The sequence below is a fragment of the Cebus imitator genome, unplaced genomic scaffold, assembly GCF_001604975.1.
Source record: "Cebus imitator isolate Cc_AM_T3 unplaced genomic scaffold, Cebus_imitator-1.0 Scaffold3, whole genome shotgun sequence".
NCBI lineage: Eukaryota > Metazoa > Chordata > Mammalia > Primates > Cebidae > Cebus > Cebus imitator.
Window position 1 is genome coordinate 6,874,068 of NW_016107318.1, and position 27,528 is coordinate 6,901,595.

At 36.4% G+C, this 27,528-nt stretch overlaps 1 protein-coding gene across 4 annotated transcripts in view; it reads left to right on the top strand.

The window, feature by feature from the left end:
• The window catches only part of SLC44A5 (solute carrier family 44 member 5), a 418,726-nt gene that overhangs the window by 320,027 nt on the left and 71,171 nt on the right, over positions 1 to 27,528 (top strand). For all 4 annotated transcript variants that reach the window (XM_017531591.2, XM_037739634.1, XM_017531572.2 and 1 more), the window contains exon 4: positions 12,574 to 12,658. In XM_017531591.2, the coding sequence (XP_017387080.1) occupies positions 12,574 to 12,658 (85 nt within the window). The remainder of the gene's footprint in view (positions 1 to 12,573; positions 12,659 to 27,528) is intronic.

Below are 27,528 nucleotides of genomic sequence, written 5' to 3' on the forward strand. Positions count from 1 at the left end.
AGTGGTGTTTTAAAGTTATTCTAAAGCGATGAGATAATGAAGAAAAAAGATGATTGAGCCAAATTTGTGTTGGTTTTATTCACCAACATAACCCAGGTGGTTTAATTCTAGAGCCTGTACTCTTGAACACTGTACTATACTGCATTTTATTTAATAAAGACAATGAATGAGGACTAAGCAATGAAGGTTACTGAGAGAGAGGGCAGACTGGAACCCCATGAGCCTCATCCAATGTTTTTCCCTTCCTCCTTTTCCTCCCACGGCTTTTAATTCCACACTGGGTTAGGCTTAAAACAGCAAGTATCCAAGAACACTTTGGGGATAAATGAAAGCAGGTATTCTTCTGCAGTCAAAGATCATCAATCTATTATCTTCAGTCTTGCCCCTCTGAGACTGATATGGGTCGATTTGCTGCAGTGTCATTGTTAATTTTGAGTAATTAAAAAATTAGCCTCTATTATGTACAGACTAAAAAGGGGAGTGAGTTCTTTATCATAATCCACACCTAAATAGTTGGTTTTCTTTCCTTCAGTTACTGCTTGAACTATGGAGTAAATAAAATTATTTTAGGGAATGTTTTATGATTTGGCCAGAAAAACCTCAAAGGATTTCATGGGCCTCTCAAAAAGTGTTTTTTACTAGTAGATGTTAATGAGTATTAAGTGTAACATTTTCAGATATAATACATTGCAACAATTTTTAGGAACCCTGAGGGCTGCTTCATATAAAGTAAAAAGATGTGGCCAATTATAAAACCACAGTTAAGCAAGTAAAGACCAAGACCAGAAACACTGAATAGGTGGTGGCCTCAACCTCTTCCAAGAAAATTTGAATAGGAAGAACAGAACCTCTACCATGGAGTTCACAGCTGACACTGACATCTAAAAAAATCTCCCTCTAGTTCATCATAGAAAATCCTAAGATGTTACCTCTCCATCCATATCTGAAACTACACTTCATCCTGCTTTCTGTGTGAGCACCACACGGATCTCCTTTCTGTTCTCAGTACCCATCACACTACCACCCCTCACAGGCCCTTTATCCATGTTGTTCATGTACTGGAAGCCTCTTGGGCCTCTATTCATTTTTGAGGTCTCAGCTTCTGCATCTTTTCTTCAGAAACATCATCCCTGACCTCCCTCATTTGATCATTTGCCTTTAAGAATCATGCTTTTCATGCCACATATTGCTCCTTTGTAGCACTTGTCAGAATTGGAATTTTATATTTGTGCAGTTAATTCATTAAAATCTATTTCTCCCCACAGACTGTAGGCTTTGGGAGAGCAAGGGCCCATTGTATTCCCAGGGTCTAGCTTGGTGCTGACAATGAGGAGGGACTCAAAAAATATTTGTAGAATGAATGAATAAAGAAATTATTTGTACAATGAATGAAGGAAAAAACCATAAAATCCTGTCCTTATTATTTCACCTACTTTCTTACCTAAAAAATGAAAACAAAAACCTGCCTGCTAATGTCAATTAACATCTTAAATAAAATATTGAATAGTGGTGGTCTGACATCTGTTTAGAATAATAAGGAAAAATAAGTATATTAAAGTAATCAGCAAAAAGTAAAATGCTAAAAAACACACAAAAACCAGATATTATAAAGATCCTACTTTCATTTCTTGGTAATTTGGTTGTTTTTCTGCTGTCCTCAATTCTGTGTCTATTTTTTACAAACCCGTTTTAAGGATATGCTTTGTCCCATCTTTTACATCCTACTGTCCTTCCAGTTCATAGACTTTGAAATTTAGGTGTGTCTTCCTTCTTTATACTGTTGCTGTTTCATGTGGCAGTGAATTCTGATTAAAGAAAGTCTGAAAACCTTATATAGTTTTTAAATGAAGTGCTGAATGTCTTGCTGTATATATCTGAAGTCCCACTCTTGAATAGGCTGATCACTTGTTTGGAATATGGGATGGGCATTTTTCATTTTCCCCTCCAAATCTATTCCTTATTCTCCTCATCCTGCTCTGTCCCCTGGGAAGCTGGCATTTATGGGTTACACCAAATGGCTCTCTTGTCCTCTGCTTCTAATTTGGTGAAATTGGAGCGTAGGAGTATGAGTTTGTAGAATTTCTTCCTCTGGCTTTCCTGCTGATGGGTCATAACAGGTTGGCTCTCTACCTAAGGCTCCTGCTCCTGTCAGTGCTGCCAGTGGGCTCTCTCCATTTAGCTTCTCCTCCTGGATTTGGGTTACTCCTCCTGTGCCTCTTCAGGCCCAGGGGTGGAAACGGCTCCCTGTTGGTGCCAACCTCTAGGTTCTACATTAACTCCTGCTTATTTCCCTTTACTCTGTTCATACCTTTATGAATATTTCCTTTACTTAACTCTATTCAGTTATTCTATATGAGTTTAACATGTTTCCTGCTAGGACCCTGCCATAGTCTAGAAAACAGCTCCCCAGCCTCCAAAGTTATTGTTTTCTACCGGAAGATATAACTGGCTCTTCAGGAGGATATTCCATTATACCAGCTACTTTTGGGTGAATGGGGTTTCAGTGTTGATAATCTCTGCTGATAAATTTGTTGCATACACATTGTTAGAAGCCAGGTCATCTTTTGTGAGTACAAGTCCACGTTATCAAAACCCACACGTAATCTTCATCCCTGTTATCATGGTTACTTTTTCACAAAGTCATTGAACAAGTGGCTTTCCATCTTGATTATTGAAAACTACCTCTACAGCAGGGGCTTCACTAAGCAGCCACATGAGACATAAATATCTTCATATCCTGGGTCCATTTAGAGATCAATCCTTACAGTTATTTCTCAAACTTCCTGGCCATCGACTGTCTAATATTTTTCTTTTCTAGTCCATGACAATGTAGCCAAATCATTGGCTTCTATCTATGAATAGACTAAATGATTCAGATCTTCTACTCTTCCAGTCAAAGTAGACAACCAGAAAAATTTACCCTAATTAATGCCAACAGATCCTCCACAGCCCTCTATAAATCTGGTTTAATTTTTTTCCTTCTCAGTCAGCTGATCAAAGGGACGTTTCTATAATTAATTTCCCATGATGAAAGGGACCTTTTCATGTATGTGTTTCTCTAACACATACCTGTTGACATCAGTAGTTAATATATTGTAAGAATTCTTTTTATGTAACTTTCTTGAGCCTTTATGACCTTCTGAAGCATTGTAGGAATGTGTCATTTCCATTGGGAGTGGAGTGCTGCTGGGCAGAACCACCTTTAGGTTTGATGGACCAAATAGTACCCATTAAACATCATGATGGGAAGCTCATATCATTGAGTGATCATTCAGGGTCAAGGGGCTATTTCTCAAAAGAAGAATAGTTATTTTCTGAAAAGAAAAAACGGGTTTTTCTCCAGCACCCTCGGGACCTCTACTGTGACTCTCTAATAGGCATTTATCACAGGCCCCATAAAGTATCTTGCTCTCCAACAAGTATTTTAGACCCAGTGGCATACCTGTTTGTACAGTAGCCTGGATTATCTGAAAAGTATTTTATTTCTCTGAGCTCTACTCAAATCTGGCAACTACTCTTGCGCCCCTTTTAATTATAGAAAATGTAAGCTGCAGTAACTTATCTTTCACTTTGGAGAAGATGTAACTACTGGATCCCTCAGAAACTTTACGGAGGTGGAAGACTCCTGTATTGTCATGAGATTTTTCTCTTACTCATTAGCACACATGTGTCTTTATAAGGCGTCAAGATTATATGCTAACCACTATTCCCCAGATCTTATCAGCATGATGCTATGAATGTAAGGAATCTGTGTGGTATCCTGTGGAGTAAGGTTATTATCAAAACCCTGTAGACTAAATTGTGGCAAAGAGCTAGAAGGTCATGTAGCCTTGAGGGAAGAAAGTGAAGATGCAGTACTATCCTAGCGAGGTAAAAGCAAATGCCCCTAAGGTTATCTACTTATTAGAAAAAGGAGGAAGCGTTTGTTAGATCTGTTGCTGCAGCCAAGGTGACAGAGGCTGCTTTTATTTGTTCTAACATAGAGACAACAGCTTCAAGAGCAACTGAAATTGAGGCCATGACTTGGTTGAACTTGAGAGAATATACTAACAATCTTCAGAACCTATCTTGTCTCTGCATTGCCAATCAGTATCATATATACTTTCCTTAGGAAGAATGTGTTAAGAAATAGTTAATTTACTAAATATGAGATGTATTCATCTCTATATCTTTAGAGTTTATGTGTGCCTATATCATTTATTCAATGAATGAATGACTGAATAAATAGAAACGTGACAATTGACAATTCAGTGTGAATGAATGAAAGGGAGTTTGATCATATCCTAGACTGGAATTTAAATATAAACCTTTTCATGTTTATTTTAAGAGCTAAGGTAAATAAACATCAGATACTGTGTAATAGTTTAGGCCTTAAGGAATATTTTAAATGAAATTTAGGGTCCATGTGTTAAATCATACAGTAAGGACTAAAAAATACAAAATCCTAGAAAATGTAGCTATAAGCTTAACACAAATTTAAAAGGTGTGTTTTCTAATTATTATGAATGTTTACTTTGAAAAAAGAAGATGGTGAAAGTATTTCCTTCAAACATAAATGTTTGTTTAGGGCTTGCTGCTGCAGGCTCTGTGAGACAGCTGAAAACCTTTGAAGACAAAGGACATAATCTCTTGGAAGCTTCATGGTCCTGCCCAGCTCCTGAGAAACCTGAATACTTATCCACACAATCCTAGGGCAAGCTTGTATCCTTTCTATACTACCAGAACTGATGCATGTTTACGGTCGCTCAATTCGCAAATGCAAAATATGGTGTATTAGTCCACCCTCACATTGCTAATAGAAACATACCTGAGACTAGGTAATTTATAAAGGAAAGAAAAATTGACTCACAGTTCGGCATGGCTGGGGAGGCCTCAGGAAACTTACAATCATGGTGGAAGGGGAAGCAAACACATTCTTCTTTACGTGGTGGCATGAAGAAGGGCAGAGCAAAGGGGGGAAAAGCCCCTTATAAAACTGTTAGATCTCATGATCTATATGGTTCACTTGCTGTTCACTATCACAAGAACAGCATAGGAGAATTGCATCCATGATCTAGTGACTTTCCATGAGGTTCCTCCCACAACACATGGGGATTACATTCAATTATAATTCAAAATGAGATTTTGGTAGGAACACACAGCCAGACCATATTATTCTACCCCGACCCCTCCCAAATCTTATGTGCTTCTCACTTTCAAAATACAATTATGCCTTTTAAACAGTTCCTTAAAGTCTTAACAAATTTCAGCATAAACCCAAAAGTCCAAGTCCAAAGTCTCATATGAGACAAGGCAAGTTCCTTCTGCCTGTGAGCCTATTAAATCAAAAGCAAGTTAGTTACTTCCTAGATATAATGGGGATACAGGCATTGGGTAAATATACCCATTCCAAATGTAAGAAATTGGCCAAAAGAAAGGGGCTATAGGTCCCATGCAAGTCTGAAATCCAATAGGGCAGTCATTAAACCTTAAAATTTCAAAAGTATGATCTCCTTTGATTCTATGTCTCACATCCAGGTCATGCTGATACAAGAGTTGGACTTCCATAGTCTTGGGAAGTTCAACCCCTATGAATTGGCAGGGTATAGCCACCTTCCCAGCTGTTTCCACTGGTTGGCATTGAGTGTCTGTGCCTTTTCCAGTTGCATTATGCAAGCTGCTAGTGGACCTACCATTCTGGTATTTGGAGAATGGTGGGCTTCTTCTCATAGTTCCACTAGGCAGTGCCGCAACAGGAATTATATGTGGGGATTCTGACTTCATATTTCCCTTCTGCACTGCCCTAGCAGAGGTTCTTCATGAGGGTTCCACACCTGAAGCAAATTTCTGCCTGGACATCCAGGCATTTCTGTATATCCTCTGAAATCTAGATGAAGGGTCCCAAACCTTAATTCTTGTCTTCTATGTACCCACAGGACCAATGCCATATGGAAGCTGCCAAGGCTTGGGACTTTAACCTTATGTAGCAATGGCCTGAGCTATACTCTTCCCCCTTTTAGCCATAGCTGGAGTGGCTAGGACGCAGGGCACCAAGTCCCTACGCCGAACACAGCAGGGAGGCCCTGGACACAGCTCAGAAAACCATTTTCCCTCTTAGGGTTTGAGCATGAGATCAGAGGGGCTGCCTTGAAGGTCTTTGACATGCCCTGGAGACATTTTCCCCCTTATCTTGGTGATTAACATCTGGCTGCTTGATACTTAGGCAAATTACTGCAGCGGGCTTGAATTTCTCCCCAGAAAATGAGTTTTTCTTTTCTATTGCATTGTCAGACTGCAAATTTTCCATACTTTTATGCTCCGCATCCTCTTGAAAGTTTGTTGCTTAACAATTTCTTCCAGCAGATACCCTAAATCATATCTCTCAAGTTCAAAGTTCCACAGATCTCTAGGATAGGGGCAAAATGCTACCATTCTTCCTGCTAAAGCATAGCAAGAGTCATCTTGCTCCAGTTCCTAAGAAGTTCCTCATCTCCATCTGAGATCATCTCAGCTTGGACTTCTTGTCCATATCACTACCAGCATTTTGGTCAAAGCCATTCAACAAATCTCTAAGTAGTTCCAAACTTTCCCACATCTACCTGTCTTCTGAGCCCTCTAAGTCTCTAGGAAGTTCCAAACTGCCCCACATTTTCCTGTCTTCTTCTGAGCCCTCCAAACTGTTCCAGCCTCTGCCTATTACACAGTTCCAAAGTCACTTCCACATTTTTGGGTATCTTCTATTAGCACCCCACTCCTGGTACCAATGTACTGTATTATTCTGTTCTCATGCTGCTAAAAAGGCCACACCCGAGACTGGGTAATTTACAAAGGAAAGAGGCTTAACTGATTCACAGTTCAGCATGGCTAAGCAGGTCTCAGAAAATTTGCAATCACAGCAGAAGGAGAAACAAACACATCTTTCTTCACATGGAGGCAGGAAGGAGACATGCAGAGTGAAGCAGGGAAAAGTCCCTTATAAAACCATCAGATCTCATGAGAACTCACTCACTATCATGAGAACAGCATGGTGAAACTGCCCCCATGATCTCGTCACCTCCCACAAGATCCCTCCTCCAACACGTGAGGATTATAATTCAGATTACAATTCAAGATGAGATTTTAGTGGAGACACAGGTCCACACCATATCATATGGAACTAGCTCAAATGCCTATCAACATGGATAAAGAAAAGGTGTTTTATATATAACATGGACTACTATTCAGCTCTAACAAGGAATGAAATAATGGCATTTGCAGCAACTTGGATGGAATTGGAGACCATCATTCAAAGAGAAGTAACTCAGGAATGCCAAACCAAACATCGTATGTTTTCACTTATAGTTGGAAGCTAAGCTATGAGGATGTAAAGGCATATAAATGATATAACATATTTTGAGGACTCTAGGGAAAAAGTGGGAGGAGTTGAGAGATAAAAGACTGCACATTGGGTAGAATGTACATAGCTCAGGTACACCAAAAACTCAGAAATCACCACTAAAGAATTTATCCATGTAACTGAACACCACTTGTTCCCCCAAAACCTATTGAAATAAAAATACATACATACATATATACATGCATACATATAAAAATACACTTTATAAGTTAAAAAAAAGAAAACTGTTTGGGGATAGTATACATTAATTCAAAATATAAGCCAAAGGGTAAAAAATTTAGCTGTAAGATAAACTCTGAATTTAAAAAAGATTTTTAGAAACTAAATAATAATTTATTATCTATTGCTGCATTGTAAATTACCCTCAAAATTGGTAACTCAAAAAACAAATATTTCTTATTTCAGAATTTCCATGGTCAGAAATGTGAAAATGGCTTGGTTGGGTGATTCTGGCTCCAGGTTCTTTATGAAGTTACGGTCATGATGAAAGCCAAAGCTGCAGTCAGCTGAAGGCTTGAGTCAGGTGGAGGATGTGACTTCAACGTGGCTTACTTCTACATCTCACTTTCTACCTGACTTTCCCATGTCCCAGCAATCTAGAAGAAAACTTGTTTTCACATATGTGAATCTAGAAATTCTGTTCTGAGATTACAAAAGCTTAAAAAAGTGAATCTCATGAAGGCAGAGAGTAGAATAGTCTTTAGCAGGGGCTGGAAAGGGAATGAAGAAGGAAGGGATGAAGAGAAGTTGGTTAATGAGTACAAATATGTCATTCAAAGGAATAAATTTTAGTATCTGACAGTGTGGGGAAACTGTAGTTAACAGTAATTTATTGTATATTCCAAAATAGCCTGAAGACAAGAATTGTAGTGTTCCCAACACAAAGAAAAATGTTCAGGCTGAGCACAGTAGCTCACGCCTATAATCCCAGCACTTTGGGAGGCCGAGGCGGGCAGATCACCTGAAGTAAGGAGGTCGAGACCAGCCTGACCAACAAAGAGAAAACCCCATCTCTACTAAAAATACAAAATTAGCTGGGTGTGGTGACACATTCCTGTAATCCCAGCTACTTGGGAGACTAAGGCAGGAGAATCTCTGAACCCAGGAAACAGGTTACAGTGAGCCGAGATCAAGCCATTGCACTCCAGCCTGGGCAACAAGAGTGAAATTTGGTCTCAAAAAAAAGAAAAATGTTCAAAGTGATAGATATTCCAATTATCCCGATTTGATCATCAAACATTGCATACATGTATCAAAATATCATGTCCATAAAAATATGTACAATTATAATATCAATAAAAATATAAAAATAAATAACAAAACTTATTTTGGCCTGACTTTAATAAGTACCAAGGGAATTTGAAAGAAGATTCTACTTTTTTGTTGTTAGAATTTACTAAAATTTGTTCATTTAGGAAAATCATATCATTAAAAACACTTGTATTTGATTTTCCTATCAATATACATGTATCCTCCTGCACTTAAAGCTGCTACATTTGGTGATTCTACCTATAGGTGTCAGCACTTGACTACTCACATGGCTTCTAGTTTAGTCACATTTGAGCATTTGCATATTGACGTGCATACTATTTAATTATAAATTACTGTTTATTATTTCTCATTTGTATTACATAGGATATTTTATTGACTTTTTAAAGGAAATTATGAGTGTGGCTATTATGTTATCTGTGACTATTATTTCAAGATTGTACAAGGGGCATTGTAAAATATTTATTATGAAAAGGGTGCGTTGCATATGATGTGCTTGAGAATGACTATCATACAAGCTGGTGATGTTACAGCACTCTTAGTCACCTTATATAAGAAGCCCTTAACACTGTTCTTTCTCTAGAGCAGGTCTGTCAAGGAGAAACATAAAGTGAATTACATATGTAAGATTAAATTTTCTGATAGCTATATTTAAGAGCATAAAAAGAAACAGGTGAAATTAATTTTAATAACAATATATTTTCTTTACTTAAATACTAAATATCATTTAAAATGTAACCAATATAAAAATTAAGATACTCTTCTTTGTTGTTGTTTATAATGTCTTTAAAATATGATGTGTATTTTACATTAACAGTATATTCCAAATTGGAAAAGCCATTTCAAGTGCTGAATAGACCCATAGATAGTGTCTGTACCATACTGGACAGCACAGTTCTGTATGTTCCATGAATTTAAAAATTCCAAGAAAAGGAATAAAATGTCAGAAGCTCCCTAATTTATAAAAAGGGACAAAATAATGGCTGCTGCCCATCTCCTTGTTTTCCTCCTTTTTGCAACTTTCAGCTCAAAGTCTATGTTTCAGCTCAAACACAGACCATCTCCAGCACAACTTCTGTGCCAGAGGCTGTGTGGAGAGGCGTAGCAGCAACTCAGTAAACACAGCCACCTGCTACAGTTCAAAACTAGAAAGTCAAAAAGGAGAATTCTTCTCTTGACACTTCCATCTTCATCCCTGTCCTTTGTCTCTAGACCCTCAGATCCCTCCCAATCAGATACACTCCCTCTCCACCCCCACTCCCTGCCACAATTATGAAGCTTTTCTCCCCAAATGGCAAAAGCTCTAAAATTGCCTGTCATTCCTTTTCCTATGTTATGAGCATTTTGCTGATCCTTATGTAGCTGATGTCCTTGTTTTACCCCTGTTAACAAGCTCATTACTCTATCCTTTCGCAGGAAGCATTATCACCTTTCTAGTTTGGTGGTTAAAACCACAGGTTATAAAAAGCAAGCAACAAACATGAGTTCACACCTTGTTTATCTCACTTAAAGTTGTGTGATTTTTAGAAGTAAATTAAACTCTGAGCTGCCTCTATACAATTCAGGTGAAAGTAATGCCTACCTTTAGGTTTGCTCTGAGCCTCAATTGAGATAATGGGTGTAATCAAGTTAGCACAGCATGTCACACCGTGAGCAATTAATAAATGAAAGTTATTATATGATTTCCTCAATCTATAAATCCTTTCCTATTTCCAGCCACATGTCCAAATCCTAATCATTTTTCAAAGTCTTTCTCAAGTCTCACTTGTTCTCTAAATCGTCTGCAAACCTTATTCTCCCCTTTGCATGTATTTGTTGAGAATGCTAACATAAAGTCACATTGGTATGACTTCCAGTATGGGAGGTCATTTACTAAATTCTTTAGCTAATTAATTTATGATGAATAAGGGAACAAAAACAACAGCAGATACTACTGATACCTGACCATGCTTTCTCTTGACCCACCTGAGTTTTTTTGCAGCTGTGGTGGGCAGTTTTACAATTCGCACCAACAGGCATGTTCCACATGGTTCCGCAGAAGTTTCCCAGTGGGATGGAGCCCCAGCTGCCCACAGCAGCATTCCACTCATAAACGTTCACTTACTTGGCTTTGCTCCCTTCCGTCTCTCCTCCCTCATACCCACTTCAGCTTCCTAGAATAAAACTTCCCTTCCTGGAATAAAACTCTCTTCCATCTCACCTTCCGTCATATCCACTTAAGCTTCCCAGATAAACCACCTGCATCAAAGTTCTTGTCTTAGATTTTGCTTTTGGGGAAACCCAAATAAGATAAGAACTAATGTTCCTGAGTCCATATTGTACGCCACACACCATGTTAGTCATTCCACTTTCATTATCTTCTTTTATATTCTCAACACTCTCGTGGGATTGGGTATTATTATACTCATTTTGCAGTAACAAATTAGAAAGTCAAGACTCAAAATAATTAAGTGACTCACTCAGGGAAAATCTAGCAATCCAAATGCTTTGGGTACTGGTTTCTGAATTAATAATTGTATAGAAAAAATAATAAGACATTTTGGAATAAAGCTTTAAAAACGTATTACAGAAAAATAGTCAGGTAAAATTAAATCTCTTAGATTTAACCAAAACATGACAAACTAAGATGTAGAAACAGAATGTAGTAAAATAGAGTCTGGAGACATCATACATTGGATACTTTGTTATTTAAATGCCTTATTTGTAGTCCACTTTCTTTATTCTGGGAAATAGAGACGGGAAGATATGGCAGCTGAGAGCTACCCAAATGAGTCGATTTCATAAGAAAGTATTAGAAGATGAAACCAATTTGGCCTCTATGACATTGGAGAAAGAATTAGACAAAGGGGACCTTTGTGAGTGCTTAGATACTAAAAACAAAGGCTTAGATTAATGAGAAAAATTACTGAGAAAAAATTTTCTTCCATATTAAAATTCTCATTTGGAATTGATTTTTTTTTTTATCTTCCCAAGTCACACAGGCCATATACATAAGGGCGATTGAATTATAACATGAAATGTCAAATCCAATAAATGTGAGGAAGGAGATAGCTGGGCAAATGTTAAAGGAAGCAAAGGACAAAGAGATACGTTTCCATATTCAGAGGCAAGCATTAGATGACCAGCACACTTCCCGGAGCTTTAGGAACTGTGTTAGTCAAATTGGAGAAGTCAGAAATATTCAACTAACATTGGAGAACATTTCCTAATTGACCTGATGTATGTTACTCTCTGTGGTTCTATGGTCTATCTGTCAAGTTAAGTTTGTAATTCTTAAAAAATTAGGGTGATGTGTTTGAGCCAATCATCTTCATAGAAAATTAAGTCCTTAATTTTCATGAAGTTTGAGATTATTTGATATTTCTATTAAGCTCTGAGATTATCAGACAACACTTATGGTAAATCTTTATTACATATTGCCTGTGCAGTTGCTATTGTTTGCCTTTATAATGCCACACAAAATCATAAAGAAATCATAAATTCGAATTGGGCATTATGGTTTCATTGCTTTGAATTTTTTAATGGTCTACACTTATGCGTAACCCAAAAGTATTGCATCACATTATTTACTGTAAATATATTAGGTCTGCTATGAAGTCATTTTGTTTGGAACCCTAGAAAATGTGACTTCTAGCCAACTGAGCTTTTATAGTGTGCCCTCTAATTCACATTTTAATAAATGTCATTTTCTAAGTGCATTACCTCATGTTTTGGCTAGAACCCTGAGAGAATAAGAGAAATGTGCTTTCTGACTGGTTCATCCATATTTTATTTTACTTTTCATTAAGAAATTACTCTTTGAAGAAAATCAATAATCTTTTGTGACTGAGGGAAGAGGTTAGTGTGTTGCAGTTGTGCATTCTAATATTTCAAATCAAACTGCCTTTAACCAGCTTTTGCTGATAGCATTTTTGTACTTGTTCCTACAGCCTGGGTACATGGGGACCCCAGAAGAGCGGCCTATCCTACAGACAGCCAGGGCCACTTTTGTGGCCAGAAGGGCACCCCCAATGAGTGAGTATGGCCACCTTTACTTTGTGTGATTTTACTGTCTAAACTAGAACTTAGATATCAGTTTTACAGTAATCCTACTATACTTCTTAAGAAGATTTAAATTTATAAAGGAGGCCTTCCCTCCCCTTTTCTAACAGATAGCTATAAGCAGTTAGAAAGTTTTATATTATATGACTTAAAACACGATGTCAGTGTTATGCAGCATTTTATTAGAATGCATGAAGACTCTACTTATAAAAATATAATTATAGTGAATAGATTGGACCAATTATTTTATCAGAAGGTATGTTTTTAAATGTTTTATAAATGGGCTATTAGAAAACTGAGTTGTGAGTAGCTGCTACAAAGCTAGACAGTCCAGTTGTTAGGATTATTTATAGTCTACTGATAAATCATTCCACATTTCGAAGTGAGGAGAACACCCAGAAAGTCTTCAATGCTTGGTATCCTTTTCCAGGCAACTTGGCTGCTGTGGACAATGTCCCTGGTTAGCTGAAACAAACAAGGAAGAATGTTCCATCAAATTTCTTTTTAATGATAATCATAATAGAAGTTTTCATTCCTGAAAGCACATTGTCTATTTTTCTAACCTAAGAAAACAAACCACACATGTAAGCAACCCCCCCATACATCTCACATTTTTAGAAAACCTTCCCTCTTATCTCACTGGTCCATTTCTTCTCTGTGGAAACGTGGGATTGTTGCTGGATAATCTGGTTCTTCAAAACCAATTCAGTTTCTATAAAAGCTGGTTTTAGATGGTTAACAAAAAACCCCAAAGCAACCACATCCCTCACTTCCAACAACAACAACAATAACAAAAAACATAGCTGAGGACACTTCAGTTATGTTGTCTATGCAGATCACTTGTAACCATAGAGCATATTATTTCAAGAGATACACAGATTTTGGAAGGCAGTACACTCACCACTATACCACCAACACGGGATACACAGACTTTAAAAATAGATGCACAGTAATTTAAAAAATTGCCAACAAAAAATTCCAAAATCAGATGAATTCACACCTGAATTTTACCAATATTCTAGGAACTAGTACCAATCCTACTAAAATTATTCCAAAAGGTAGGGGAAAAGGGACTCCTCCCTAAATCGTTCTATGATGCCAGTATCACTCCAATACCAAAACCAGGAAAGAACATAACAAAAAAGAAAGCTACAGACCAATATTCCTGATGAACATAAATGCAAAATTCTCACCAAAATACTAGCTAAGTGAATCCAACAGGACATCAACAAGATAATACATCATGATCAAGTGGGTTTTATATCAGGAATGTAGGGATGACTTAACATATGCAAGTTAATAAATATAATACATCACATAAACAATTAAAAATCCTATGATCATCTCAATTGATGCAGAAAAAGCATTTGATAAAATCTAGCATTGCTTTCTAATGAAAGCCCTCAACAAAAAGGAATAGAAGGGACTTACCTCAAAGTAATAAAAGGCATCTGTGACAAACCCACCTCCAACATCATACTAAATGGGGAAAAGTTGAAAGCATTCCCTCTGAGAACTAGAACAATACAAGGATGTCCACATGCAGCACTTCTATTCAATATAGTACTGGAAGTCCTAGCCAGACCAATCAGACAAAAAAAAAAAAAGAACTAAAGGGCAAGTTGGAAAAGAGGAAGTCAAACTGTCACTATTTGCAGATAATATGATCACATACCTAGAAAACTGTAGACTCATCCAAAAGGCTCCTAGACCTGATAAATGAATTCAGTGAAGTCTCAGGTTACAAAATCAATGTACACAAATTAGTAGCATAAATTAGTAGCATCCATCAACCATGACCAAGCTGAAAATCAAATCAAGAACTCAATCCCTTTTACAACATCTACATAAATAAAGTACCTAGGAACACACTTAACCAAGGAGGTGAAAGATCTCTACAAGGAAAACTACAAAACACTGCTGAAAGAAATTATAGATGACACAAATAAATTGAAACATTTCCTATGCTCATGGATGGGTAAAATCAAAATTGTGAAAATGACCATACTGCCAAAAGCAGTCTACAAATTCAATACAATTCCCATTCACTATGATTCCTCACAGAACTAGAAAAAGCATCCTAATTTTATATGGAATAAAAAAAAAAAGAGCCCGCATAGCCAAAGCAAGACTAAGTAAGATCTGGAGACATCTCATTATCTGACTTCAAACTATACGTTAAGGCCATAGTCACCAAAACAGCATGGTACTGGTATAAAAAGAGGCACATAGACCAATGGAACAGAATAGAGAACCCAGAAATAAAGCCAAATACTTAACAGCCAACTGATCTTTGACAAAGCAAACAATAACAGAAATTGGGGAAATGACATCCTGTTTAACAAACGGTGCTGGAAAAACTGGCAAGCTACAAGTAGAAAAATGAAATTGGATCCTCATCTCTCACTTCGTACAAAAATCAACTCAAGATGGAGCAAAGACTTAAATCGAAGACCTGAAACCATAAAACTTCTAGAAGAAAACATTGGAAAAATTCTTCTAGACATTGATTTAGGTAAAGAATTCATGACTAAGACCCCAGAAACAAATGCAACAACAAAAAAAATAAAGAAATGGGACCTAATTAAACTAAAAAATTTCTGCCCAGCAAAATAAATAAGCAAACAGACAACCCAAAGGGTGGGAGAAAGTATTTGCAAACTATGCATCTAACTAAGGATTAGTGTTCAGAATCTACAAGGAACTCGAACATATCATCAAGAAGAAAAGCAAACAATTTCATCAAAAGTGATCTAAGGACATGAATAGACATTTCTCAAAAGAATATATAAGCATAGCCAACAAATATATGAAAAAATGCTTAACACACTAGTCGTCAGGGAAATGCAAATTAAGACCATAATGAGATACCACCTTACTACAGCAAGAATGGCCATAATTAAAAAGTCAAAAACAATAGATGTTGGCATGGATGTGGTGAAAAGGGAACATATTTACATGGCAGGTGGGAATGTAAATTAGTACAACCACTATGAAAAACAGTATGGAGTTTCCTTAAAGAACTAAAAATAGATCTACCATTTGATTCAGCAATCCCATTACTGGGTATCTACCCAAAGGAAAAGAATCATTACTTAAAAAATGTTTGTAGCAGAACAAGGATATGAAACCAATGTAAGTGCCCATCAACCAACAAGTGGATGAAGAAAATGTTGTATATAACCATGGAATACTCAGCCTTAAAAAGGAATGAAATAATGCCTTTTGCAGCAACTTGAAAGGAGCTGGAAGCCATTATTCTAAGTGAAGTAACTCAGGAATGGAAAGCCAAATACTGGATGTTCTCACTTATAAGTGGGAGCTAAGCTGTGAGGACACACACACAAATACACACACACACACACACTCACAAACATGCAGAGTGATATAATGGACGTAGGGAACTCAAGGGTGGGGAGACTATGAGGAGGTGAGGGATAAGAGGCAACATATTGGGTACAGTGTACATTGCTCAAGTGAAGGGTGTACTAAAATCTCACAATGCACCATCAAAGAAGTCATCCATGGAGCCAAAAACCATCTGTACCCCAAAAAACTATTGATATTTTGAAAAATAATCTAAAGATGTAAATAAAAAGAAAAGAAATAGATTCAGAAAAAGGTTAACAAAATTCATGAAGCAGAATTATCATTATCAAGAAAACCCAGAAATTTAAGGAGGGGGCAAATCCCTAATCATGTCAGGGTAAATGTACAGGGGACTAGTTGACTCCTCATTGCCTGTTAGAGACAACTAGACTAAATTTTGATCCAGGGAGGTCATTCTTATTTTAACTTCAATAACTCAGAAAATCCTAGACATTGCCCACAAAACCTTTGCAACCTTCATACTATAAAGGACAAAGAGAGCACCAAGTGGTAAAAGAAACCATACAAATCTCTAAATATCTAGTTCTTTAAGAGGGTTTATTTTTAAAAGGGAATTTGTAACAATAAGTTCTCCAGACCTAAGCCAATGACCTACTTATGTCAAACAAAAATGTGACAGCACAAATTTCAGTACATAATGATCTTTCAAAGATAATCCTCTCCCCACACATGTTCATTAAAGTATTATTCAAAATAAAAATATATTAGAAACTACACAGATATCCAACAATATGTGGATGATAGTAAATTATGGCCTATCAATTTAATGAAATATAATGGAGCCACTGAAAATTATGTTCGTATGTTTAACAGTTGATTCTGTTGATTTTTCCTTATAGTTTCTGGCGGATATGTTATCATTGCATTTCTCCCCATGAAAATAATATTCTCCAATAGTTCTCTAGTATTTTGATGGCTTCCTTCTTATATTTAAATTTCTAATTTCCTTGAAATTTGTTTTTGTATATGGATTGAAATAGAAATCAAACATTATATAACAAATAATAAATATAAATGATATATAAATTTATATATTTGTTTCTGAATTCTATCAGCTGCTCTAATGTACATTTTAAGCTTCACGATTGTTTTAATTCTTATAATAAATGTGTATTATTTAAAACTTTAATGTTATTCTAATTTTAGACTTTCAGTTGTAAAATATTTACAGAAATGTAAGATTTTAATGAATATTAAAAACTTTGTAAGCATAAGTTTTATTGTATAAAATAAAGTCCATTAGTCTGTTTTCACACTCCTGATAAAGACATACTTGAGACTGGGTAATTTATAAAGAAAAAGGCTTAATGGACTCACAGTTCCATGTGGCTGGTAGAAGGCAAAAGGCATGTCTTACATGGTGGCAGGCAAGAAAGAATGAAAGAATGAGAACCAAGTGAGAGGGGTTTCCATTTAGGAAACATCAGATCTCATGAGATTTATTCACTACCAGGAGAACAGTATGGGTAAACCGCCCCCATGATTCAATTATCTCCAATCAGGTCCCTCCCACAACATGTAGGAATTATGGGAGCTATAATTCAAGATGAGATTTGGGTGGGGACACAGCCAAACCATATCAAATGGTATCAAGGGAAAATATTGAAATAAATACATCATAATAGTAATATTATTATAACAGTGTGGAACCATCATAAAACCAGACAGAAAGAAATCAATTAAAAATATAAATTTTGAATGTGATAAAGATGGATTTCAAATCAATACCAGAAAGAAAGATTATTAAATAAATAGTATTGAATCAACTGAAATGCCATTCATAAAAATAAAATAAAATTGGATATTTATCTCGTCTTATGCCAAAAGAAATACTAAAGCAATGATGATTTTGTATATAAAATATAAAACCATAAAAGTATCCGAAGAAAATGCAAGAGTATATTTATAGAATTGTAGGATTAATGGAGAATGATTGGTGGTTATGGGGTTAGGGGAGCACTTTCATGAGGAGGTGACTTCTGAACTAAGTTAGGAAGACCAGGAGGACCCCAGCCTTTCAAAAGCCCTGGGAAGAGCATTCAAGCCAGGGCAATAAGTGCAAAGGTCCTGAGGCATGAGCGCCCCTAAGATACTCCAGGAATAGGATGAGAAGGAATCCAGGAGGCCAAAGGGTAGCTGACAAAAAGGGTGGTGGAATAAGCAGCTGTCTGAGAAACAGGTAGAAGTCATATTTTGTGTGTCCTCTAGACTCTGATAAAGTATCTGGATTATTTATAAGTGCAGAGAAGGACATAGAAAGGTGTTCAGCAAGAATGACCCAATCCATTTTACACTTTTAAAAGAACATTCTTGCTTCCTTATACCTTCTTGAGCTGCTTCAATGGTTCACAATAAGCATGTACGCAGAAGAATATTAAGCTTTTTTTTTAATTGAAAAATTAGGCCAGCTATGGTGGCTCATGCCTATAATCCTAGCACTTTGGAAAGCCAAGACAAGCTGATCACTTAAGCCCAGAAGTTCAAGACCAGACTGGGCAACATGGCAAAACCCCATCTCTACAAAAAAAAAATGCAAAAATTAGTTGGGCATGGTGGAGTGCCTGTAGCCTCAGCTACTTAGGAGGCTGAGATGGGAAGATGGCTTGAGCCCAGGATGTGGAGGTTGCAATGAGCTGAGATTGCACCACTGCACTCCAGCCTAGGCAACAGAGCCAGACCTTGTCTGACTTTTTAAAAATAAAAATAAAAAAATTAATGGCAGATATCATTATAGATTAATGAAAGAAAATTATGAGTATTTTTATTTTCTTTTATGTTTCTATGCATTGCAAGTTTCTACCAAAAATGTATATTACTTTTATATTCCCCCCAAATTTTTGAAAGTTAAAGAATTTAAAAGAGAAGAATGTATGCTGAGAAAAGAGATTGTCTTCGTTATTAAAGCCCTTTTAAAAGAAAAAAAGTAAATATTTTTCCAAAAGAATATATACCCTGGAGTCAAATTCTGACTTTACCTCTTAATAGCACTGACCTACAGGCATGGAACACAAGCTACCTCAGTCTTAATTTCCTGATAATGAAGCAAAAATTAAATGAGAGAATAGTCATATAGGAGAAATATGCATTGACTTTCTGTTTATAAAGCACGTTCATATTCCATACCTCATCATTTGCTGAGGTCCTCCAATAGGCCAGCCACTATGCAATATACTAGAGCGAATAAGACACAGATTTTTTTCTTCAAAAGTCTCTTAGTCGTCAGAGATAGAGTCAAGAAAGCTGAGGATTTCAATGTATTGTGTTCAGTGCAGTGTGCTATCTTAAAACTAAAATATTGTGCTGACAATCTCATCCGAAACAGCCACACTCAACTCCACCATTACTTTCCCTAGTCTCTGGCACAAGATCTTGATTTACTGTCTTAGATACTTATCGCTGTCTGCATTTATCCTGGTTATTAATTGGTTAGTTTTATCTTCCCGGGCTGGACCCAAAGTTCTTTGAAATCAGGGCCATTCTCTGTCTTTTTCACTGTTGTATCCTCAGAACCTACAGCATTGTCTGGCATTACATGTGCTCAGTAAATTCATTGTTAAATGAATGAGAAAAATGGAGTAACACAGATAAGAATGACTTGCTCCCAAAGTGCACGTCAGCTTAAGGATCTGATCAGGTCCTCAACAACACTACTAAGTGAGCCTGATTACTATTACTACCATTTAGAAATTTAGGAAACTAAAATTCAGAAAGATTAAAGTACTTGCTAAGGTTCAACTGTCTATTAAATGGCAAAGGTAGCACATTCTAACCCTAAATCTTGTGCTGTTTAGGCTGCACGTGGACAGAGTTGCAGTGAACTTGCTTTTCCATTTTACTTGTTTAACCCAGAACTAAAAATCTTGAACATAGCTCGTAAAAAGTGTCATTACATGTTCTAAAACTCCACAAATAAATGTGTGTGTGTGTGTGTGTGTGTGTGTGAGAGAGAGAGAGAGAGAGTGTGTGTGTGTGAGAGAGAGAGAGAGAGAGAGTGTGTGTGTGTGTGTGTGTGTGTGTGTGTGCGCGTGTGTGTGTATTTCTATGCCAAAATAAAATGCATCTATGTTAGGATGTGTAAGAAATTTAGGCAGCTCTAAAATGGGGGAGCTTACTTGTTAGACTTTAACCATTGTCATGATGTACTTAAAGCAATCCTTTGATTCCCAACTCTGGAAGGCATTCCTTAATAACTGAGCATAAGGTCCATGTTTAGAGGTGGTGTGATAATGTTTGAGATGTAGTGTTTGGCCTTTTGTACTTTATCTAACCAAAAAGACTCTAGGGGAAACACCAGGGGTTTTTAAAGTCTCAAAAGAGATGAAACAGAGACTTCAAAGAAAAACGGAGTGCTTTATTGTTGTGTGTAACTTTCTTTGCCTCTTGAGCTCCAGGAAAGTTGTTCATGACACTTACGTACAGACCCTTTTCTTTGAGATTTCCACAAAAAAAAAGCAAGAACTTGATTGATTTTTGATGCCACCTACTGGCGGCTACAAAAACTTCAGCTTGTAAAGGTGCTAAAATAACTGAACATTGTCTGATGCAGCACCATTACTAAGACTGAAATACCTGGTCCCATGAGGTTCACATAAGGAAACAAGAAAGATTAAGAGGACAATGCTCTTCTATTTAAGATTTTTCAAAAATGATATGTAGTATTTGTACCTATCTATGGTGGGCATATGATATTTTGTTACATGCACAAAATGTGTAATATTCAAATCAGGGTATTTAGTGTATTCATCACCCAAGTATTTATTATTTTATGTGTTAAAAACATTTTAAGTCCCCTCTCCTAGCTACTTTGAAATATACAATACATTGTTGCTACCTACAGTCATCTTCCCATGCTATGGAACATTAAAATGTATTCCTTCTAATTGTTTGTTTGTACCCATTACCTATTAACCCATTAACCACCTTCTCTTCACTCCCAGCCCTTGCCCCACTCACATACCCTTTCCAGCCTCTACATCTATGATATCAACTTTTTTGGTCCTAAATATGAGTGAGAAAATTGGATATTCATCTATTTGTGGCTTGCTTATTTCATTTAACATAATGACCTCCACTTCCATTCATGTTGCTGCAAAGATGTGATTTCATTCTTTTTTTTTTTATGGCTAAAGAGTATTACACTTTTTTTTATACATTCATCTGCCAAAGAATACAAGTTGCTTTCATATCTTGGCTATTGTTAGTAGTGCTGCAATAAACGTGAAGGTATAGATATTCCTTTGATATACCGATTTCCTTTTCTTTGGATAAATGCCTAATAGTGGGATTGCTGGATCATATGGTAGTTCTATTTTTAGTTCTTTGAGAAATCACTACGCAATTTTCCATAGTGGCTGTACTAATTTACAATCCCACCAATAGTGTATGAGTTCCCTTTTCTCTGAATCCTCACCGGCATCTGTTATTTTCTGAGTCTTTACTAATAGCCATTCTAACTGGGGTAAGATGATATCTCATTATGATTTTGATTTGCATTTGCCTGGTGATTAGTGATGTTGTGCATTTTTCTTTATTACCTTCTGGTCATTAGTATGTCTTATTTGAGAAATGTATGTTCATATTCTTTGCTTATTTTGTAATGTGCTTATTTGTTTTCTAGATGTTGCATTGCTTGAGTTTCTTGTGCATTCTGGATATTAGTCATTTATCAGGTCAATAGTATAAAAATATTTTCTCCCATTAAATAAGTTGTCATTTTACTCTGTTGATTTATATCCTTTACTATGCAGAAGCTTTTTTGTTTAATATAGTCTTATTTGTCTATTTTTGTTTTGGTTGCCTGAGCTTCTAAGGGTGATCAATAAAATCTTTGCCCAGAACAATGTCCTGAAGTGTTTCTCCTATGTTTTCTTATAGTAGTTTTATAATTTTGAGTCTTATGTTTAAGTATTTAATACATTTTGAGTTAATTTTTGAATATGGTGAAAGATAGGGATCCAGTTTTATTCTGCATATGGATATGCAAATTTTTCCAGCATCATTTATTGAAAAATATGTCCTTTCCCCAGTGTATGTTTTGGCACTTTTGTCAAAAGTCAGTTGGTTGTAAATGGATTTATTTTGGGGCTGTTTATCCTGCTCCATTGCTCTACGTGTGTTTTGATATACCATGCTGTTTTGGTTACTATTGCCTTGTAATACATTTTAAAGTTAGTGTGATGCTGCCAGCTTTTTCTTTTTTGGTCAGGACTGCTTTGGCCATTTAGGATCCTTTTTGGTACCATATGAATTTTAGGACTTTTTAATAAATTTCTGTGAAAATGACATTAGTATTTTGGTAGAGATTGTGTTGAATCTGCAGATTGCTTTGGGTAATATGGTCATTTTAACAATGTTAATTATACAGATCTCATAAGCATGGGATGTCTTTTTATTTGTTTATATCCTCTTCAATATTTTTAATGTTTTATAGTTCTTCTTATAGAAGTCATTCACCTCCTTAGTTAAATTTATCCCTATGTATTTTTTTGTAGCAATTGTAAATGAGATTGCCTTTTTTATTTCTTTCTTGGCTAATTCATTATTGGTGTGTAGAAATGCTGCTAATTTTTGCATGTTGATTTTGTATCCTGCAACTTTGCTACATTTACTTACCAGTTCTAAAAGTTTTCAGTGGAGTCTTTAGGTTTTTCCAGATTTAGTTTATGTTATCTGCATAGATGGGTATTTTACTTTCTTTTTTCCAATTAGGATGTCTTTTATTTCTTCCTCTTGCTGATTTTTCTTGGCTAGGACTTTGAATACTATGTTGAATAGGAGTGATGAAATTGTTGTCTTGTTCCAATTCTTAGAGAAAAGGTTTTCAGCTTTTCTATTCGTTATGATATTAGCTATGACTTTGTCATATATGGCCCTTATTATGTTGAGGCATGTTCGTTCGATTCTTTCTTTCTTTCTTTCTTTCTTTCTTTCTCTTTGTTTCTTTCTTTCTTTCTTTCTTTCTTTCTTTCTTTCTTTCTTTCTTTCTTTCTTTCTTTCTTTCTTTCTTTCTGTTTCTCTTTCTGTCTTTCTCTCCTTCTCTCTCTCTCTCTCTCTCTATCTCTCTTTCTCTCTCTCTCTATCTCCCTTTCTTGAGACAGAGTCTTGCTCTGTCTCCCAGGCTGGAGTGCAATGGTGCCATCTCGGCTCACTGCAACCTCTGTCTCCTGGGTTCAAGTAATTCTCCTGCCTCAGCCTCCTGAGTAGCTGAGATTACAGGTGCACACCACCATGCCCAGCTGCTTTTTGTATTTGTAGTAGAGGGTTCACCATGTTAGCCAGGCTGGTCTTGAACTCCTAACCTCATGATCTGCCCACCTTGGCCTCCCAAAGTGCTGTGATTACAGGAGTGAGCCACTGCACCAAGCTGAAGTATGTTCTTTCTGTGCCTAGTTTATTGAGAGTTTTTATTATGACGGGCTGTTGAATTTTATCAAATGCTTTTTTATTAAAAGTGTCTATTGAGGTGATCATATGGTTTTTGTCCTTCATTTTGTTGATGTGATGTATCATACTTACTGATTTAAATATGTTGAATCATCCTTTCATCTCAAAAATAAATCCCACTTAATCATGGTGAATTACCTTTTCGCTATGTTGCTGAATTCAGTTTGCTAGTATTTTGTTGAGGATTTTTGCATGTATGTTTATCAGGGATATTGACCTGTAGTTGTGTGTGTATGTGTGTGTGTGTGTGTGGTGTGTTTTGTTTGTTTGTTTTCCTATGTCCTTGTCTGGTTTTGGTATCAGAGCAATGCTGACGTCATAGAATGACTTAGAAAGAATTCTATCCTCTTCAATTTTCTGGAATAATTTGAAGAGAATTGGTTTTAATTCTTCTCTGTAAGTTTGATAGAATTCAGCAGTGAAACCATCTGGTCCTGAACTTTTTTTGTGGGGAAACTTTGTATTACTGATCCAGTGTCATTACTTGTTATTGGTCTGTTTGGTTTTTCTGTTTCTTCATTCAACCTTGGCAGGTTGTATGTGTCCATGAATTTTTCCATTTTTTTAGTTTGTTAGTGTATAGTTTTTCATAACGGTCTCTAATAGCCTTTTGCATTTCTGTGGTATCAGTTGTAATGTCTCTGCTTTTATTTCTGATTTTATTTATATGAGTTTTCTCTCTTTTTTTTCTTGGTTAGCCTAGCTAGAAGCTTATTAATTTTATATTTTTCAAATAAAAACTGTGTTCTGTTAATTGTTTCCATATTTTTAGTCTCTATTTTGTTCTCCTCTGAGTTTTATTTATTTACTTTTACTGATTTTGGGTTGGTTTGTTCTTGCTTTTCTAGTTCCTTGAGGTACATTGTCAGATTTTTAGATTGTCTTTCTATTTTTTTGATGTAGTTGTTTGTTGCCATAAATTTTCCCCTTAGCGCTGCTTTTGCTCTATCCCATCGGTTTTGGTATGTTGTGTTTTGATTTTCATTTGTTTCAACAAATTTTTTAATATCCTCCTAATTTCTTTCTTGACCTAATGGTCATTCAGAAGCATGTTATTTTATTTCCATGTGTTTATACAGTTTCCCATTTCCTCCCATTATTATTGATTTCTAATTGTATTCTATTGTGGTCTAAGAAGAAACTTGATATGATTTTAATTTTTAATAATCACACAAGTTGGCCTTAGGCAGCAGCTACAAACAGAATAGTCTTTCCTGAGGGAACTTGTAAATGTGTGGTGGCCCTGACACTGGGCACAGTGGGATCACTGCCAATGGCTTGCACTTTGGCCTTGGTGACAGCAGCCATCAGCAGCACCTGGCTGCCAGTAGGGGATATCAGTGGGGTTCCATTGATGTGGAGATACAAGGGTTAATGAGCCCTAGGACAGGATGCAGTATGATAGGTACCGGCCTCTGAAAATGGTGTCTTGCTATTTCATCTTAGAATTCAGGGAGGAGTGTGAGACCCAATATGAGCTCTCTTTCTGGAGCAATGCTATTGTGCAGTCTCCAGGCAATTTGCTATGTTAGTCTCAGGGCCTGAGTGGGTCAAGGGGCTCGCCCATGGCTAGAATTGCAGAAGTCTGTGTTGGGAATGTAGGCTGCTAGGGGTCTTTCATCCTTTTCCTGCATTGGAAAGTCTCTCTAGGTTCCCAGCTGATCCTGGTTGAGTATGCTGCCTCTCTTCACTCTCCTCCCATGCCTTAGGTGTTTCCTGTCACTTTGTTGTTGAATTTCAACATTCTCACTTAGATGATCTATACAAAGTGTGATTATCTACCTGTTATTTTGGTTCTTCTTTGTAGTGAAGGTGGGTTCTATATGCCTCTAGTCAACCATCTTGAAGTCCCTCCCATTTAAGCTTTGCATTTGATGCAGCATCTATGTGAAGCAATAACAACTTAGTTTTCTATTCACTGACCTCTGACAAAATGGCAAGGGCATCTCACAAATCTCTTGGATTGAACATATTAGCAGCCTCCACACAAAATTTGGTTTAATGTTTAAAATTTGTATCAAAATAATATATGCATGTGAAAACAAAACAGTAATAAAGAGTTTGTAATAAAAGCAACGGTCTCTCATCTTAGGACTCCTCACCCACACTTTTCTTTCACTGGGACAATCTCTTCTCTCTCTGGTTTTAGTTCTTCTGGGAGCTTGCTTTTATAGAGCTTTAAATAATAAGCTTATTTTACTTGTGCTTATTAACTTTAGATAATATCCTTTGACACACTGCTATGGGAAATGAAGATGTTTAACTCCTATACATTATCTCTTTTTCTGATTCCCCTCATCCTATATTTGGTAGTTAAATGACTACTTTTAGATTACCTTACAGTTACAGTACTTTAATGACTTTAGATAGCATGGAATACCTCTACTTCCTGTCCTAACTTTCGTCTGTGCCTTGGCTCATCTTTATTTAAGAGGATATTATCCTTGCTACCCTTCTGTTCACCTTTTCTTTCCCTTTCACCTTTTACTTTCTGGAAATACACTTTCTGTAAATGCCATTTTACATGATCAAATTTGTCACCATTATGTTCAGTTCTGCAACTTCAACAGAATCTTGCATGTTCTGTTGGTAGGTTGGTTCCAGTATTTGAAAATGATATAAAAAAACAAAAAACACAAAACAAAAAACTTTTGCTTTGTTATAAGTGTGCAAACCATATTCACTGTCAGGCCATTACATTCTTATTTGTACCATGTCCTTGATATCAAAGCTCCATCTCACACTTCATTAGCAGCATAGGATCATCTCACATTTTAGTTGGCTTCAAAATAGTGACTTTCTAGCACTTTTTTTTTTTTTTTGCCCACAAGATTTGCCTGCAGCAGGAAAATGTGTGTATGTGTTTTTTGTTTTCTGTGGGTTTTTTTTGCCATCTCAATCACACTATTTTTCAGAGGCCCCTTTTTTTCTGAAGGTCTACCTTGCAGAGTGCTATCTTTTGCTTTACTCAAGACCTGGCAAACTGTAGGCCTATCGCATAGCTTTAATTCTGGGGCTTCTCTACCTTGTTAAATTGTCTTTTTCTAGAGTTACCAGATTTATGAAATAAAAGCACAGAATGCCCAGTTAAATTTTTAATTATATATAAATAATTTTTAGTATAAGCATGTAAATTTATTGTTTCCTATATCCAAAGGCTGCTTCTCTTTCTGTTGACACCCCTGTTTTGATAGAGAATATTCTCAATTACCTTCCTAAAAAAAGAAAGCATAAGAAGCAAACTTACTGAGTTGTCTTTTTTTGTCTCTTCATCTTTTCTTTTCTCTTTTTTTATTTGATTGATGGTATATCTATAGAACTGTAGCTTGAAAAACAATTCCTTTCAGAAATGTGAAGACATCTAGCCTGGCCAATATGGCGAAACCCCATCTGTATCAGAAATACAAAAGTTATCCATTTACATTCCTCATATGTGTCTGATACTACTTGATTATCCATTACTAAAAAAAAAAAAAGGACTGGGTTGTTTGGGTGGATATGCTTTGCTGCTGTGTTAGTTGATCATCTTACCAAAAATACCTCTGCACCATGTAGCGTGACAGGGCTGTGTTGACTGTCATGTTCCGTTACAGAATGAATTGGTGGGACGCTGGATGTCAGGCACTGGCTTTCAAAGTACCATAAAACATGCCTTTACAATCCATGGCCCATGGGCCCCATGTGGCCCAGGATGGCATTCAGTGCAGCCCAACACAAAATCATAAACTTTCTTAAAACATTGTGAGATTTTTTTTTTTTTTTTTTTTTGCAATTTTAGCTTTAGCTCATCAGCTATCATTAGTGTTGGTGGCTTTTTTAAATGTGTGGCTTATGACAATTCTCCTTCTTCCAGTGTGGCCCAGGGAAGTCAAAAGATTGGACACCCCTGCCATAAAATGAAAGGGTGTAGTCTAGAGTCCTGAATTTCACAGAAGCCTTTGCTATCCTCAGAAGGTTCATTCAATAAAAGGGGTATCTGTTTCTGCCTTTGTTTTTTTTTTTTTTTTTTT